The sequence below is a fragment of the Micromys minutus genome (assembly GCF_963924665.1).
Source record: "Micromys minutus genome assembly, chromosome: 32".
Classification (NCBI taxonomy): Eukaryota; Metazoa; Chordata; class Mammalia; order Rodentia; family Muridae; genus Micromys; species Micromys minutus.
Window position 1 is genome coordinate 5,427,726 of NC_137967.1, and position 15,953 is coordinate 5,443,678.

The window sequence follows — 15,953 nt, forward strand, 5'->3', positions numbered from 1 at the left end:
TGGACAGGGAGGCGGGGCTGAGGGGGGCAGGGTCCTGGGGGGCGGGGCCTGGGTAGAGAAGCAGATGTGATTGGACAGGAGGAGGCGATGAATGGATGGGGAGGGTGTGATTGGGCAGGTGGAGGGAGGACACGAGCTGATTGGGTTGAGGGACTGGGCGGGGCCACGGCTAGGCAAACTCAGGCCAAGCCTAGCTAGAAGAGGTGGGGTTGCACAGAAAGCTCAGGATTGGATCCTTCCTAAGAGAGGGCGGGGCGTCAAGGGGACCCTAAAAATGCCTAACTCAGCAGCACAGCGAAAATGGAGACCTCAGAGCCAGGTATGGGAAAGAGCCAGGTGCGGTGGAGGCAGGAGCATCAGGCGTTCAAGGTCATGCTACAACGCGAGATAGAGGCCAGCCTGGGCTGCCTGAGACTCTGCCTCAAAAAAAAAAAAAAAAAAAAAAAAAGGCCTATTAAGTCTTGGGCGGGGGTGTGGGTGTGGGGGAGATCACAGCAAGAAAAGCTGATAAAAAAGAAGACAAATTGGTAACTCGCCTATAGCTCTGGCAGGCACGACCTGCACTGAGAAGGCAAATGAATAGAAAAGTAACAGTGATTGGATGCAGCGAACCCAGGAAATTATTAACAGTCCTTATTGGGCCGGGACAATAAGGGGGAGGGTCTTACGGGGTGAGGGCGGGACTGTGGAACTGGAAGGGGAGTTGGATCTTGATTAAATAAAAAACTAACAGGAGACAGTCTAAGGGGAAGATACTGGGACACTATGGTAAGAGATAGAAGGAGAGACCTGGGAGCTTCTGGATGAAAGCTAGGGAGGGGCTGAGGCTGCAGGTTGTGGACGGGTTTGCTTTTTCTGCTTCAGCCTTAGAATCCCAAATAGCTGAAATGACAATGACAGATGGACACCTCCAGGTCCAACTGGAAGTTGCAATCTTGGACTTCGTTAGATGGGGTAGGGTCTCTATCTTATAGGAAACATCAATAGTCCAGAGGAAGATGCGACTAGCACGTGGATGGCAAAGAGGACGCTAAAAGTGAGCTTTTAGAGTTCCAGAAGCCTCCAGGCTGGTGAGACGGGGACCGGAAAATGAGACACCTGTTAGGGGAAGGACACTCATTGCTGGACACGGGGAATGAGGGTGGGCTGGAATAGAGAGGATGGTCTATCAGGTCTTAGGGGAGGGGCAAAAGTTGCCGGGAGGCGGTAAAAAGGGGATGAGGCCTAGCCAACCAAGACCGCAGACAGGAAGGCCAGGAGATGGGGAAAGAAGTAGGCACCAGGCTTGCGGAGAACAGCGCCACCGGGAGCACGGGCGACAGCTTCTCAACCACGAGGTCAGAAGGGACCTTTGGGAAGGGGCGGGGTTGTGGAGGGAAAAGCCTGAAGCCGGAGGAGACGCCGCACACCTCCGAGCGGGTCGGCCCCGCCCTCTGGGCGGTCCTAGGCGCAGGGCTGGCGGTGCACGAGTGCGGCGGCTGCAGCGGGGGCTGCAGCAAGAGGAGGCGCCTGCGGGAACGAAGAGGGCGGGTCACGGGCTGCGGCGGTCGCTGGCTCCTTGCCTTCCTCTGCAGGCTCTACACGGGTTCGTATTCCCATCTCCAGCCCCGATCCCTAATCGGGTGCTCTGTCACCTTTCTCCGTTGTCTCCGAGTGTCCTCCTACCTGTCCCCGCCACTCTAGATCTCCGATTCCTCTTTCCTAAGTCTCTGTTCCTCCATCTCTGTCTCTATAGGTGACTCTCTCCCTTCTCTTTGGGTCTTTGTCCCCCTCATCTAGGTCTCACTCCCTCTCTTACTAGGTCACATATCTTCCCCATCAGAGTCTAAGCCTCCCCCCTCTCCCCGCCCTCTCTGGGACTCTGCCTCTCTCTGGGTCTCTGTCTCTCATTTTCTGAGTCTCTGTCCCCAGCTTCCTCTCTCCATCCCTCTCTGGACCTCTGTTTCTCTCAGGGTCTCCTTCTTCTCTTCCTGGGTTCTCGGTTCCTCTCTTATCTCTGGGTCTCTGGGCTTAGTTTTGCCTTGGTCTCTGTCTCCTGCTCATGATTTTTAGTGTCTGTTTCTGGGTTCTCTACCTCAGTTTAGTCCCCCCCCCACCCTCCCCTCCATCCTGGCCGTAGTTGAGTCTGTGTTGAGTGGCAGAAATGGCACCTGTCCTGTAGACCCAGGAGAACATCCTCACCCTCTCCAGACCCTAGAGCCCCTCTCCTCTGGAGACTTCAATACTAAGATGGAAAGTAAAAAGAGGCGCTCCTATTTTTTTTTTTTTTTTAACTTTCTAAGTGTACCAGTAATGCTGCCATGTCACAGAGAGAAGCAGTGGCTTGCTGTGAGGGAGTGGGTGTGGGTCCCGGGTCAGCTACGGACAGGGCTGGGTTGGGGTATGCATTAGAGGCTAGAAGTATGGAGTAGCTGGAGGACATAAATCACAATCTTTTCACACCTCAGCTCCAGCCCGACTTTCTGCTTTTAACAGCAGCCCTGCACAGGATCCAGTTACCAAATAAATTAGTGTTTTGCCCCCCACCCCCGCGCAAAGGTCAGAAGTTGGGAGTGGGGTGGAGGCTGGTGGGAGAGGGGACAGAGAAGGCTTATGAGGTTAGGGGCAGGCAGCAGTTTGAAACTCGTGGAGGCGTGTGAAACTTGGGTGTCATCCCAAGGCCTCACCAGGGTACAGGGACAGGGGTTGGTCCCTAGGGTATCACCTCCCTCCCACTAGAGACTGGATAAAGCTCAGTTACAGGGTATCCAGAGGGCAACAGAATAAAGGCTGAGTGAAGGGAGTAGGAAAGATATCTGGCCCTTCCTTGAGACTCTCTCCTCAGTCCTGGTCCAACACGTCTATCTTCATCCTTTCTCTGGACACCCTCTGACTGTCCCCTCTTCTATTCCCAAGGCCATGTCACTAGGGACCAGTTCCCTCTTAGAGTTCGAAGATTCCTTTGTGCTCGGCCCCCTTCCCCCATCTCACCAGTGCCAAATACAGGAAAAGAGTCTCAGTAAAATCGGAAACTGTAGAGACTCACAGCATAAGATCCCTGCCCCCTCCCCCAACACACACGCGCGCGCACACACATACAAACACACACACACAGCCAGACTGTGGTGGTGCACACCTTCAATCCTGCACTCAGGAGGCAGAGACAGGTGTATCTCTGAGTTCGAGGCCAGTCTGTTCCATAGAACAAGTTCCAAGACAGAGAAACTATGTCTTGAAAAACAAAAATCAAAACAAACAAAAAGACAACCCCCCCAACATACACACACAAGTACCTTGTCCCTACCCCCAAGCTCAAAATCCAGGGGGACCCTTCTGCTGCAATCTTTGCTCCCTGTCTCCCAAGACTAGATGTAGTCTGTCTTCCGGCTCCCAGAGCTTGAGCCTCTCTGCCCCTTCCCCGTACTCACCCCAAATTTAGGCGAGGAGGGGACTGAAGGGATCTGGCGGCAGGGAAAGAGTGACGGGGGAAGAGTGACCATGCCCCTGACACCTCTGGGAAGCGAGAGACTTGCGGGTGGAAGCTGTGACATCATCACCGGAGGAGGGAGAGCCCCTGCTCCCCACAACCCAGGGTCTTCAAGCTCCGCCTTTATGTCCGACCCAGGAGCCTTGGAATCCCCAGGGACAGGGTAGGACACACAAGGTCCGTGGGATGGTGACTTATTTCCTTAAAACAAGGACTGGAAAACCCTTTACCGATGTAGTCCCCACTGCCACCTGTCGCTGTCATCGCGACCGGTTGCCTCCCACGCTTGTTGTGGCTGTGGACGCCTCCAACAGGACGCCAAAAGGGAGAGGACTACAATATCCGTGATGCTCCGCGGTGTGCGGGCCTTTGACTACAGGCAGTAGGGGCTAGAGGATTCATGGGGATTGTTGTTCCGGGACCTCTCTCACTGGCGCGCACCCTGCAGAATGGGATAATTTTCTTCCCTCGCCTGTCTTCCTTAATTCCAGAGGTCAAACACTCATTTTCCCTCTCCGAAAGTGACCCCAACGGTATCCTTCCGTGAAAAGTTATTTATTTATTTTTTTATTGGAAAGAAGCATAGCCGCTGTGGCCCTGGGTGCATGTACCTTAACCAGAGCGTCTTCTGAGGAACTGCGCCTGCGTAGCGCTTTTTTCTGCCCGCCCTGTTCCACGAGACTGAGCACGCGCTAGTCCCACGCGCGGGCCGATGTTGTTGTTCCCTCGGTCAAAGACGGCCACATAGGACCCCAAAAAGACATCCCCGAGGATCCAGAGGGGTCCTTCAGGCGCGGGGATGTCCAAGGCCTGGAAACCCAAGAGGCAGAGGCCAACATCGCTCTGAAGAATCTGTAATGTGACACGGGGGACACTGTATCACGGGGCTCGGGTTTGATTGTCCCCTCTGCACCCAGAAGAGGACAAGAAATGTTTCTAGCTGGGCAGGATGCATCAGCCAGTGATCCCAGTGCTCCAGAGACAAAGGCAGGAGGGTATGGAGTTCAAGGCCAGCCTGGGCTACACCCATAAACTCCATTTAAAAGGAAAAAAGAAAAGGAATGAAATGAAAGAGAAGCTATGGTGTGGCTTAGCTGGTAAAGGTTCTTGCTAAGTCTTTCGACCTGAGTTCAATCCTCAGACCCCTTCGTAATAAGAGAAGATCGGTTCCTTTAAATTGTCTTTTGGCTCACACACCACATAAATAAAAAATCTTGAGGGCTGGAGAGATGGCTCAGAGGTTAAGAGCACTGACTGTTCTCCCAGAGGTCCTGAGTTCAGTTCCCAACAACCACATGGTGGCTCACAGCCATCTGTAATGAGATCTGATGCCTTCTTCTGGTGTTTCTGAAGACAGCGACACTGTACTCATATACATAATTTGTTTTTTAGAAAAAGCAAATACAAAAAAAAAATGTTTTTTTGAAAGGGAGAATAGAAAAGGAAAGGTAAGATTTAGGCTGGGTGCTAGCAGGCCTTTGATCCCAGCCCTTGAGAAGCAGAGACAGGAGAGCTCATCTCTGAGTTTGAAGTCAGCCTGGTCTACATTAACAATTCTGGGCCTGCCAAAGCTACACAGTAAGAGCCTCTAAGGGCAAAGTTCCTGGGCCTGGTGGGTCAGAACCCCAGCTCCACCCACTCCAGCTCAGTTTTGTTACCCTGTGGTCACCGTGGCGGCCACCTTACCTTCATGACATAGTCCTGGGCTGTGAGGTTAAACCAGACTCCACCAAGGCGGAAGGAGACGGGGGGAAGGTCTGGGATCTTGGAACACTGAATGAGGTACTGCGGGAGAAGAGGAACAGTGAGACTCCCTGGTGCCCTGGAGTACAGTTTATATTGGGCAGTCAGGTATTCAGTGCCTCCTATACAAAAGTCTTGTTATGCAGGTTTCTCCTGTTAAGTCCAATTCTGCATGTTTCTTCCCTACCCACCTGGAAAGCATGTTGCCTTCCTCCCACTGCCTCTGCCCCATCGCTCGGACCACCAGATTCACCTGCCTTCTTTTTTAGCCTCCTAGTTACCTGGTTCTGTCCCTTAGGCATCCGATTCCTGCCAGCCTACACACCAAATTCCCAAGATCCTCTACTACATGCATCAGCACCGGGAGTGGTCCTCACCTGCCCAGTCAGGAGGGGAAATCCCCCAATGGCTTTATTCAAGGCCCGGATCTCCTCACTAGGTCCCGTGATGAGGGATGTGCCTGTGTCTAGGATGGCACCACAGCCCTGGGCGCAGAGATTCAGCCCTGTGCCAACCTTCACACTGCGAGGAAAGGATGGGGCAGGGGCTGTCATCAGAGGCACGACCTGGGTGTCCAGACTCTCAGCTCAAGCGCCATGAAACCAGCCAGGCTCCTCACCTCTCCATGTGGATCTGCCAGTAGGCGGGGATGGTGACCGGAATGAAGGTGAGGGGAGGTATGTAGTGAGCCGGGTCTGAGCCCCCCAGGACCAGCTCTCCCCCATCAGAGCCTTCAGAATCCCTGCGGAAGGAAAGTGCAGTTAGGAAACTGGTGTTTCATCCATTGGTTTCCGAGGTGGCTAGGGATGGAACTTCCTGCCAGTTGTGTTCTAGGTGGGTGTGCTGGCTAGTTTGACGTCAACTTGATACCAGCTAGAGTCACTGAAGGGAACCTCAACTGACAAAATAACTCGATAAGAACAGGCTATAGGCCTGTGGGGCGTTTTCTTAATTAGTGACCGATGTGGGAGGGCGAAGCCTATTGTGGGTGGGGCCTCCCCTGAGCAGGTGGTCCTGGGTTCCATGAGCAAGCCATGGGAGAAAGCCAGCCAGCAGCACCTCTCCATGACCTCTGCTTCTGCCTCTGGGTCCATGCCTGTGGTGATTTGAAAGAAGTTGTCCCTATAGGGAGTGGTACTACTTTGAGGTGTGGCCTTGTTGGAGGACCTATGTCACTAGGGGTGGGTTTTGGGATACCTGAAGCTCAAAGCAAGCCTGGTGGCTCACTGTCATTTCCTGCTGCCTTCAGGTCAAGATGTAGTAGAACTTTCAGTCCCTTCTCCAGCACCATGTCTGCCTGCACGCTGCCTGCTTCCTGCCATGACTGTGAAGGACTGAACCTCTGAACCTGTAAGCCCGCTCCGATGAAGTGTTTTCCCTTTATAAGAGTTGTCTTGGTCACGGTGCATCTTCATAGCGATAGGAACCTTAACTAAGACATTGCCTTGTTTGGATTCCTGTCCTTGTTTCCTTCACTGATGACCATTTGGAAGCATAAGCCAAATAAACTCTTTCCTGTGCAGCTTGGTTTTGGTCATATGTTTTATCATAACAGTAATGACCCTAATGAAGACAGTGGGGGTAGAGGAGTGCAGACAGGTCCTAGATATGGGGACCGGAAGCAAGACAAAGATGACCTTGAACTCCTGATCCTCCTGTTTCCACCTGCCCAGTGCTGGGCTGACAGCCAGGCACCGCTGTGCTTATACTGAGGAGAGTGTAAGGTTGTGCCTACTAAAAGCTGAGGAGGCTGGAGAGATGGTTCAGTGGTTAGAGCACAGACTGCTCTTCCAGAGGTCCTGAGTTCAAATCCCAGCAACCACAGGGTGGCTCACAACCATCTGTAATGAGATCTGGCGCCCTCTTCTGGTGAGTCTGAAGACAGCTACAGGGTACTTATATAGAATAAATAAATGCTGGTGAGTCATGGCTGACCCCAGTTCTAGGAAGGGCTCTCCAGTGAAGTGTGAGCTCGCTTTGGGGTGAAGAAAGGGTCCTTAAGTGGAGTACTTGTCGAATGGGCATGGAATTTCCCGTTTGATTTCAAAATCTGGGGGCATTGTGAACTCATGGTGAGCTTTGTTGGTATGTCCGGAGTTGCCACTTAGGTTGTGGGTTTTTTTTTTTTTTTCTTTTTTTTCTCATTTTTCTTATTGGGTAAGCACTTTCCTGAATGTAAGTAGAAGCTCTTGTGTTGGGAGGCTGACTTCCTTCAAGGGCCACCGGACTACCTGTGCTGATAAATGGGACTTCCTGAAGAAGGTTTCTTGGGACTGGTGTTGACTTTGTGCCAAGTTAAACAACCACCATCTTGGGAGTTTAGCTGTGCTCTGTTGCAAAAGTTCATCTCAGCTGGCCTTGTTGACTGTTTACACCCCCTCATGGAAGGGTGAGGGGGGCCATGAGAGTCTCACCTGAGTAGGCAGATGCCCCCACCTGGGCACTCTGCTTCAATTGCTAGTGGCCTGGGAGAGGTGATAGTCTACAGGCCAGGGAAGACTGGGGGAGCCCCACCTATGGGGCTCCTGCTGGGTGGAGACTTTTCAGGGACAGCCTTTTCAGGGGAGGAGCACACACACCAGGGTGAGCAAGGCCTTCCCTGTGCTCTGGGAGGGAAGCTGGATAAACTCATTGGTTCCCCAGAATGAACTGTGGTGGAAGGTGCCTAGGTAACAGATCACCTTAGGAGGAGGGCATATGCCCCTTAAGAAGGGATTTTAGCCTTATCTACGGTCTTAGGTGTGGAGTTAGCTCCCACAAAATACCTGTTGAGGTAAAAGGAGAAGACAGGTTTCTCCAGTAGCCCCTGCTCCACCAATGCGTCCAGTGGGGGCTGAACTCCTCCCACAGCCAGAGTGGGGAAACCGAGGCCCAGGATTCCATCAAAGTGGGCCAAAGCAAAGACCAGGCTGGGCTCCCACAGAGCCTCTCCAAACGTCACAGAAGCACCCTGGATCCCCCCGATCTAGGGGTAAAATAATGTGGGAACAGTTACTTCTACAAACACATTATTCTCCCTATGGCTGAGACCCTGCTTGGGATCATTGGGAAAGGGATTTAAATGGCACACTTCCCGCTCCTTCCTAAAAAGACACACACGTGTGCTCAGGAGGTTTCACTCCACCACCCAGGAAGCTCCACTTCGGAGGAGGCAACGATTATTGGCAAAGGAAGCCTCTTGTCTTTTTTTTTTTTTTTTAGAAGCCACACCCTCTTTCTCAAGAGGCCCCCGCTCCTTTGCTCCTTCGCTCCTTCGCAGGAAGCCTCATCCTCTTGCTAAGGAGACCCTGTCTCTTCTCTAGAAACCTTACCTTCTTTCCCAGCCGACTCTAACTCTTTCTAAGAAGCTCCCTCCCTTCCCTAGGGGACTCCCACCCCCATAATTCTCTTATCCCCACCCCACTCCCATCCACCTCCTCCCATCAGGGCCTGGCTTCTCAAGCCCCTCCCTGAACCAGATGGTGATGGATTCTGGTTCTAAACAGAAGTCTTGTGTGGCCGAAGTCACCCACAGTCAGATTCTCCCAGCTCAGGATTCCGCTCAGCCGTCCAGTCCCATACTGAATGGCAAACTTGGTCCCATTGGGCCGAAAGGAGCTGGAGGCCTTGGGATTAAAACGATGGTGAAACCCTAATTCAGGAGATAAGATAGGAGTCACTTAGGGCATGGGAAACTCAGCACCTATGAGGACAGCCTAGGGAGCACTGAGGCCGAGGCCCTCCTCCCACCACCCCTTTTGGCCTTCTTCCTCAGGGGAACTCACAGCAGGCCAAACTGAAGAAATGACATCGTGTGGACGGAACCCAGAAGTTGGAAGAACCAGTGTCAAAGACAACAGTGAAATTCTGAGGAGGCGTTCCCAAACCAATGTCTCCAAAATACTGGGCCTGGTGGCACAAGAGAAGACGGGATAAAGGAAAAGCTGGATATTCTGACGCAAGCGTGGGACCAGGGGCGCTGGGACTCACGTTCATGAACTTGGAGAGAGGCACAAGGAAGGGCTTGCCATCAGAGGTGGCGGCCCTAGAAACCTCTGCTGGCTTTTCCCATCCGTTCAGTGGGCTTAAGATCCTGTGTTCAGGGTGGATTCGGCGAAGAGGGACTCTAGAGAAGGGGGGGGAGGGAGATTTGAACAGTGACAAACCCATACATCCAGAAGACCTCGTGTGATAGATGCCTTCCATAGGACCTGAAGGTAACTATCTCCGACTGCAGCTCCTGACCCGGAAGTGCTGCTGAAGGACAGCTTCACAGCCCCACAGGAGAAACTTATCCGTAGTGTACAGACTCAAAGGTCCGCCAGTATCCACATACCTTGAGGTAAGCTGTTCCCCCGGAACCAGCATTTTCTGTGAGGTCCAAAGATGCCCCCCCAAAGCTGATGGGAAGGGAAGCTGGGGAGATGGCTCAGTGACATTTGGGGATCCAGCAGAAAACCTGAACTCTGTTTCTAACACCTATATTGAGTGTTTCACAACCACCTGTAACTCCAGCCTCAAGAGACCCAACACCCACTTCTGACCTTCATAAGCACTGAACTCACCCGCACATAGACTCGCACATAAGCATATAATTAGAAAACAATAATTAAAAGCGCATATATATTTTTAATTTTTAAATAAAAAAATAAAAAGTATATATAAAAGATGTACCAGAGTGGGGTAATACGGGGAGGGCTCTCTTCAAAGAAGGGGAGGGGAATGGGAAATAGCTGTGTGTGGGGGGGACTGGAAGGAAAGAGGGTCAGATATTTGGATGTAAAGTGATTAAATAACATTAATTAATGAAAAAAGTACATATCAAATATAACAGGCCAGGCAGTGGTGGCTCACAAATCTTTAATCCCGGTACTTGGGAGGCCAGATTGGTCTACAGAGCAAGTTCAAGGTCTGCCAAGGCTACACGGAGAAACCCTTCTTTAAAAAAAACAAAACAAACAAACAAAAAAACCAATATTATATGTAAAATATCAAAAATAAACATTGTATATATATGAAGCATATGTAGATCCAATCTCCATTACTGCCAGAAGAAACAAACAAACAAAAAGAACTTCTGATCTCATGCCACATTAACAATTTTTTTTGAGATTTAAAAATAACTGTATTTTATGTGTGTGGCTGTTTTGTCTCCATAGCTGCGCACTATACAGTGTCTGGAGCCTGCAGAGAGAGCCCAGAGAGGATGTGAGATCGATCCCTTCAAACGGAAGTTTCAGACGGTCCTGAGGTGCCCCGTGAGTGCCGGGAGAGCAGCCAGTGCTCTTAACCACTGAGCCGTCTGTCTGTCCGTCTCTGAAGCCGGCACTGACAATCCTTCACATGGACCTTGTCCAGGGGAGGGAGGGCCACAAGCTTACTGTCGCAGGGGTCATTGGGGGCGTCAAGCATGATGGTAGAACTTTGTCCCTGTGCTTGGGGGAGGGGGACTAAACACCAGAGCCTAGCCTCTCGATGATGATGATGATGATGATGATGATGATGATGAAGAGGTAACACTATAACCTTCACGAGAGCTGGAAAACCTGCTCAGCAGGTAAAGGTGCGCGCTGCCAGGCCTGATGACCTGAGGTACATGGCGGAAGGAAAGAACTGATCTCTGCAAGTTGTCTTTAGACCCCTCCACATGGACAATAAATAAATGTAATAAAAATAAAATTATAAAATTCTCTGCGGCGTGCAAAATTCACATGCAGGGAAAAAAAAGGTAAATAAAAGTTGGTTTATAGGTGGTCTTGTTTGTTTGATTGTTTGTTTGTTTTGAGAAAGAGTCTCACTAAGTAGTCCTGGCTAGCTTGATCCTCACGCCGTAGTCCAGGCTGGCCCTGAATTTACAGAGATAGTCCTGCCTCTGCCTACCTGCGGCTGGGATTAAAGGCATGTGCTACCACTGCTTGGCTGAATTTAGATTTAAAAAAGTCATTTAAAAGATAAAAATGAAAAGAGGTCTTAAGAAATGGCCTGGAGGTAGAGCCCCTGCCTAGAATCCCCTAGTGTGGGGCTGGGCACAACTTAGAGGTACAGCAGCTGCCTAACATGTACAAGACTGTGGGTTTGGTCTCGGTACCACAAGGGCAGGACAAGAAGAAGGGAAGTTAAAGGGGAACAAAAGGAGCAGAGAAAGCTCTGCTCGGGCCTCTTAGCCTTCGGCAGAAGATGTGCTCAGTAAGAGTGGGTCTGACTGGAGAAATGAAGTCACCAGCTCCTCTGTGGAGCAAAGACAGACCCGACTCTGGAACCTCAGCGTAAAGCCTGATCTGACCTATGAGATCCATGGTGGTGGTCAGACCCTTCTTTCTCTGTGAGTGGTGTGGGGAGGGAGACTAGGTCTTGTTATATAGACCTGGCTGGCTTCCAACTTGTAGCAATCCTCCTGCCTCTGCCACTGAGTGGTGTCAGATGACTGGTAAGCCAAGAATCCTGTAAAGGTTTCCCCTGTCCTCAGTCTCTAGTCTACATACAATCCGTGACACAGAAGAATTTCCATGAGTTCCAAACCACCCTGGCTTACAGAATAAAATTTCAAGATGTAGTTGGAGAGGGGGTTGGAGAGATGACTCAGAGGTTAAGAGCTCTTCCAGGGGTCCTGAGTTCAATTCCCAGCAATCACATAATGGCTCACAACCATTTGTAATGGGATCTGGTGCCCTCTTCTGGCCTGCAGGTGTACATGCAGATAGAACGCTCAATACATCATCATCATCATCACTTTTTTTTTTTTTAAAGAGTGCTTTAAACACTCTAACAAGGCCACTTATGTGATTTTTTTTTTTTTTTTTTAGTTAAAAACTACCAAAGTGAAACTTTGCTTCGCTGGGACGATTGATCCTGGTTAGTTGGAGCTGAGAAATTAGCACTATTTCAAAAGAGACCCGGGTCTGGCCATGGTGGCACACACCATGTAATCATAGCATAGATCGAGTGTCATGTAGACAAATGTCTGTGAATCCAATGCCAACTTGGTCTATACAGAGTTCCAGACTAGCCAGGACCACACAGTGAGACTCTGTTGAAGGAGAAGAGGAGAAAGAGGAGAAAAAGGAGAAGGAGGAGGGGGAGGAAGAGGAGAAGGAACCAGAATCATTGAGAAATCTTTGAGAAATTGGGAGTTGTTTCCTCAGGCTCAACACACAGACGCTATGCTTGAGAGGGTGCTGAGGCTAGACCTTTTGCTGGCAACCAAACTTGGTAGTGTGTAAGAGTTTCCAAGGTGCTGCTGGTTCTGAAGGTATGACGGGTCATGGAGCTGAGGTTTGGTACTGTGAGCACCCGGGAGAAGCCATTGGTGAAGATGTAGCCATCCTGCATTTTGAAGATGCTAATGCCTTGGATGACCACCAAGGGAGTGGAGCCTGCCTGAGCCTCAGATGAGCCGTGAGTGCCAGGACACACCCTCTGGGGTTTAGATTATGTGTCCCAGAGACAGGCTGAGCTCACCACTGTGAGTTTGCTACGCTTTGCCTCCCTTGTGACTGTGTTCTGTATCTTCTCTCTGGAGATAAGAAAGTTCTTGTCCTGGTTTTATAGATGCTTGAGGTTGAGACTTTGAACTTTTAAAGAGACTTTGGAATTTTAGAGCAAAATGAATATTTTAAAGTAGTTTGAACTTTAATCCTTTTTTAAAAAAAAACTTTTTTTTCCACTTTAAGGTTTATTTATTTGGGCTTGGCGGTTAAGAGCATTGACTGCTCTTCCAGAGGTCCTGAGTTCAATTCTCAGCTACCACATGGTGGCTCACAACTATCTGTGATAATGATGCCCTCTTCTGGCATACAGGTATACATGAAGATAAAGCACTCATATACCTTAAATAAATAAATAAATAGAAATCCTAAGACAAGGCAAATACTCATACATTTTTTTTCCAGTTTAAAAAAAAAAAAACATTCAAAACCACCACCAACAAAAAACAAGCTCATAGGGGCGGAGGCAGCAGGAAGTGGCAACGGTAATCAGGATAATAAATTATATAATAAATAAATTAATAAAAAAACAGCTCATTTACATGGCAGGAAAACAGCAAAAGCCACTGTGCAAATGAGTGGGCGGGGTCTCTTTAAGATTCCATCGCAAAAGCTGTTTGAGGATTTGTTGAACTTGGCCCTTGAACTGAGTGTTTACCAAGCCCTGACCTAAAGGCTGGTTCAAATGTAGGTCTCCTGGTTCTCTCTTCCAGGGGATGGAGTGTGTTGGGATGTAGCGTATCATGACCTGGGCATCCTATGCCTACTGCTCTTGGCGTGGATTTGGGAGTCAGCAATATAGTGGGTTCAGAATTCAGCTTTAAAGGGGTTGGGGTTGAGGCTCAGTTGATAGAGTTCACATAGCATACAGGAAACCCCGGCTTCCACGGAAGTCAGGCAGGGTGGTAAACACCGATAATGGTTGAAACGGGAGAATCAGAAGTTCATCCTTAGCTGATGGTTATGGTGATGGTTAGTCTGGACTACGTGAGTCAGAAAGAGAGAGAGAGAGAGAGAGAGAGAGAGAGAGAGAAAAGAGGGAGGGAAGGAAGGAAGGAAGAAAAGAAAAAAAGAAAACCATCACTGGTAAAATGGCCTAAAAGGCAAGGGACTTGCTACCAATTCTCATGGCCTGAGTTTAGTCCTAGGATCCATTAGGCAGAAGGGGAGAACTATTCCCAAAAGGTGCTCCTGACTCCCACTCATGTGTTGTGTCAGCACACGTACCCACAACACAAAAATAAGTAGATTTAAAACAAAAACAAACAAACAGAAACCACGACCTCTGGCCACTGTTCAACCCTTACAACCTAACCCAGTCCTGTGACTCAGCCTGAAGAGGCCAGAGCGTGTCTAGGGTGCTGGCTTCAGGAAATGCTTTCTGGAAGGGTGGGTGCCCCATCAAGAGTTGGGAGATGCTAAAGGAAAAGAAGGAAGAAATTTCTAGAAGGAACCGAGACAAGGCACTGAGGTAACTCATAGGGAAACCTTCCTAAAACAGGTATGCTCAGAGGCTGAGGATCTGGGGATAGCAAAGTTTCCAGACCACAGAGTCTATAGGAAATGGAGGGAAAGTCAGGGGACTTGAGCCTCAGAGCCCAATTGCCAGGCCTCGCCTTGGGTCCAAGGAAGCTCCTCACAAAGTGTATGCTGGTTGGCTAAGGACGGTCTTTAATCCTGGGCTTCAGAATCAGAGATGCTTCACCTTGTGGTGCTGGGGATCCAATGGAGATCCAGGTGTCAGGAGACAAACGCTCTCCCTCTGAGACGTATCCCCAGCTCTTGGTTTCTGTAGACAGAATCTCCATACACTTGAACTCAGCCTTCCTGCCTCAGCCTCCCTGAATGATGGGACTCCACACAACTTAGCCAAAAGAGTATCCTGGACTTAATTTGGTAGTAAACACTTTTAATCTCAGCATTTGAGAGACAGAGGCAGAAGGATCTCTATGTGTCCAAGGCCAGCCTGGTCTGTATAGTGAGTTCTAGTACATACAGCCAGGGCTACATAGAGAGACAGTATGTTTTTTTTTTAAAAAATGTTGAAGGGCTGTGGCTAAGGATATGGCTCAGCAGGCACGGTACTTACATAGCACAAACCCCACAGTTCCCTTCTCAGGAACTTCAGCACTTAGGAGATGGGAACAGTAGAACCTTGGCGTTTGAGGTCATTTTTGGCTACATAGGGAGTTTGAGGTTAGCCTGGGCTACATAGGGAATTTGAGGCTAGCCTGGGCTACACAAGACCAAGTCTGGACAAAGCCAAACCAAGCAAAGAAAAATTAAACAACCAAAAAAGTGTGGGGTTCTTAGGACATGAAGGGACTTGGGCCCGCTCGAGAGGGTGAGGCAAGTGTGGTTCTGGCAGGCCTTGCTCATCTCTCCCATTCCTTCCGCTTTGCTAAAACCCATTATTTGGCTACTTCCTCCTCCTGAGGCTGACTACCAAGGTTCCGCTATCAAAGTATTGAAGTGGGCAATCAAAAGCCCCCTTTGGCTCACTAAATAACATGCCCCATTGAAATTAAACTCCTCCTCTGAACACAGGGTTTCCCCTTGTACCTGTATAAACCTCCATTTGCCTGTGGGCCCCGTCTGTCTCTTCTCTATCCAGAGGCATTCCTTCATTCCATTCCAGCACAAATACCCTTCCTCTCCTCCCTCCCCCTTGTTCTTTCCCTTCTCCTCATCCTCTATCGCCTGTCTTTGTCTCTCATTTCCTGCCCTCCATCCCTCTGTCACAAATAATTCTCCTTTGTGCTGAGAACTTGGTCTTGGGGGTCCCGAACCTTTACTTTTCCTAACTGGGTATTATGCTGAATTTCTCAGGGTGGAAAGCCCAGTTTGAGAGGTGGGGACCCAGGCTTTTAAGATGGCTCAGAGGGTTTGGAAGCTTGTAGCCAAAACAACCTGAATTCCTGAACCTGAGCTGGATTCACATTCATAGAACCTTCCCTCTGTCTCTGTCTCTGTCTCTGTCTCTGTCTCTGTCTCTGTCTCTCTCTCTCTCTCTCTTTCTCTCTCTCTCTCTCTCTCTCTCTCTCTCTCACACACACACACACACACATACACACAAGTAAAATCTGGGGACCCTGAAAATAATTGGATTCTTGGGACACCAAGTCCAGCCTCAGTCTTAAAGGACAAGCTAGGTAGGAATCTGTCAGGGGTGAGGTGGGGGTTCCCCATACCGGATCAGTGCGGCCCCGACAGGCTCCAAGTTCCCAAGCAGCAGCAGGCACAGCAGCAGCAGTGGTGGCAACATCTCTGGGGATTAGGGT

The 15,953-nt window shown here is 49.9% G+C and overlaps 1 protein-coding gene across 1 annotated transcript; it reads right to left on the bottom strand.

The window, feature by feature from the left end:
• Positions 1 to 4,052: 4,052 nt before the first annotated feature.
• On the bottom strand, positions 4,053 to 15,953 carry NAPSA (napsin A aspartic peptidase). Its single transcript, XM_080908914.1, has 9 exons — positions 15,864 to 15,953; positions 9,179 to 9,314; positions 8,974 to 9,097; positions 8,722 to 8,840; positions 7,975 to 8,174; positions 5,829 to 5,951; positions 5,587 to 5,731; positions 5,153 to 5,251; positions 4,053 to 4,318 (listed from the first exon to the last, which is right to left on the bottom strand). The coding sequence occupies exons 1-9, from the start codon at positions 15,935 to 15,937 to the stop codon at positions 4,079 to 4,081; spliced, it is 1,260 nt and encodes a 419-aa protein (XP_080765040.1). The 5' UTR covers positions 15,938 to 15,953; the 3' UTR covers positions 4,053 to 4,078.

Coding starts and splice junctions, on each gene's coding strand:
- NAPSA (XM_080908914.1), bottom strand. CDS start 15,937: ATGTTGCCACCACTGCTGCTGCTGTGCCTGCTGCTGCTTGGGAACTTG. Junction 9,315..15,863: donor GTCGGGGCCGCACTGATCCG/GTATGGGGAACC, acceptor CCCCTTCTCTAG/AGTCCCTCTTCGCCGAATCC. Junction 5,252..5,586: donor TTCCCCTCCTGACTGGGCAG/GTGAGGACCACT, acceptor CTTCTCCCGCAG/TACCTCATTCAGTGTTCCAA.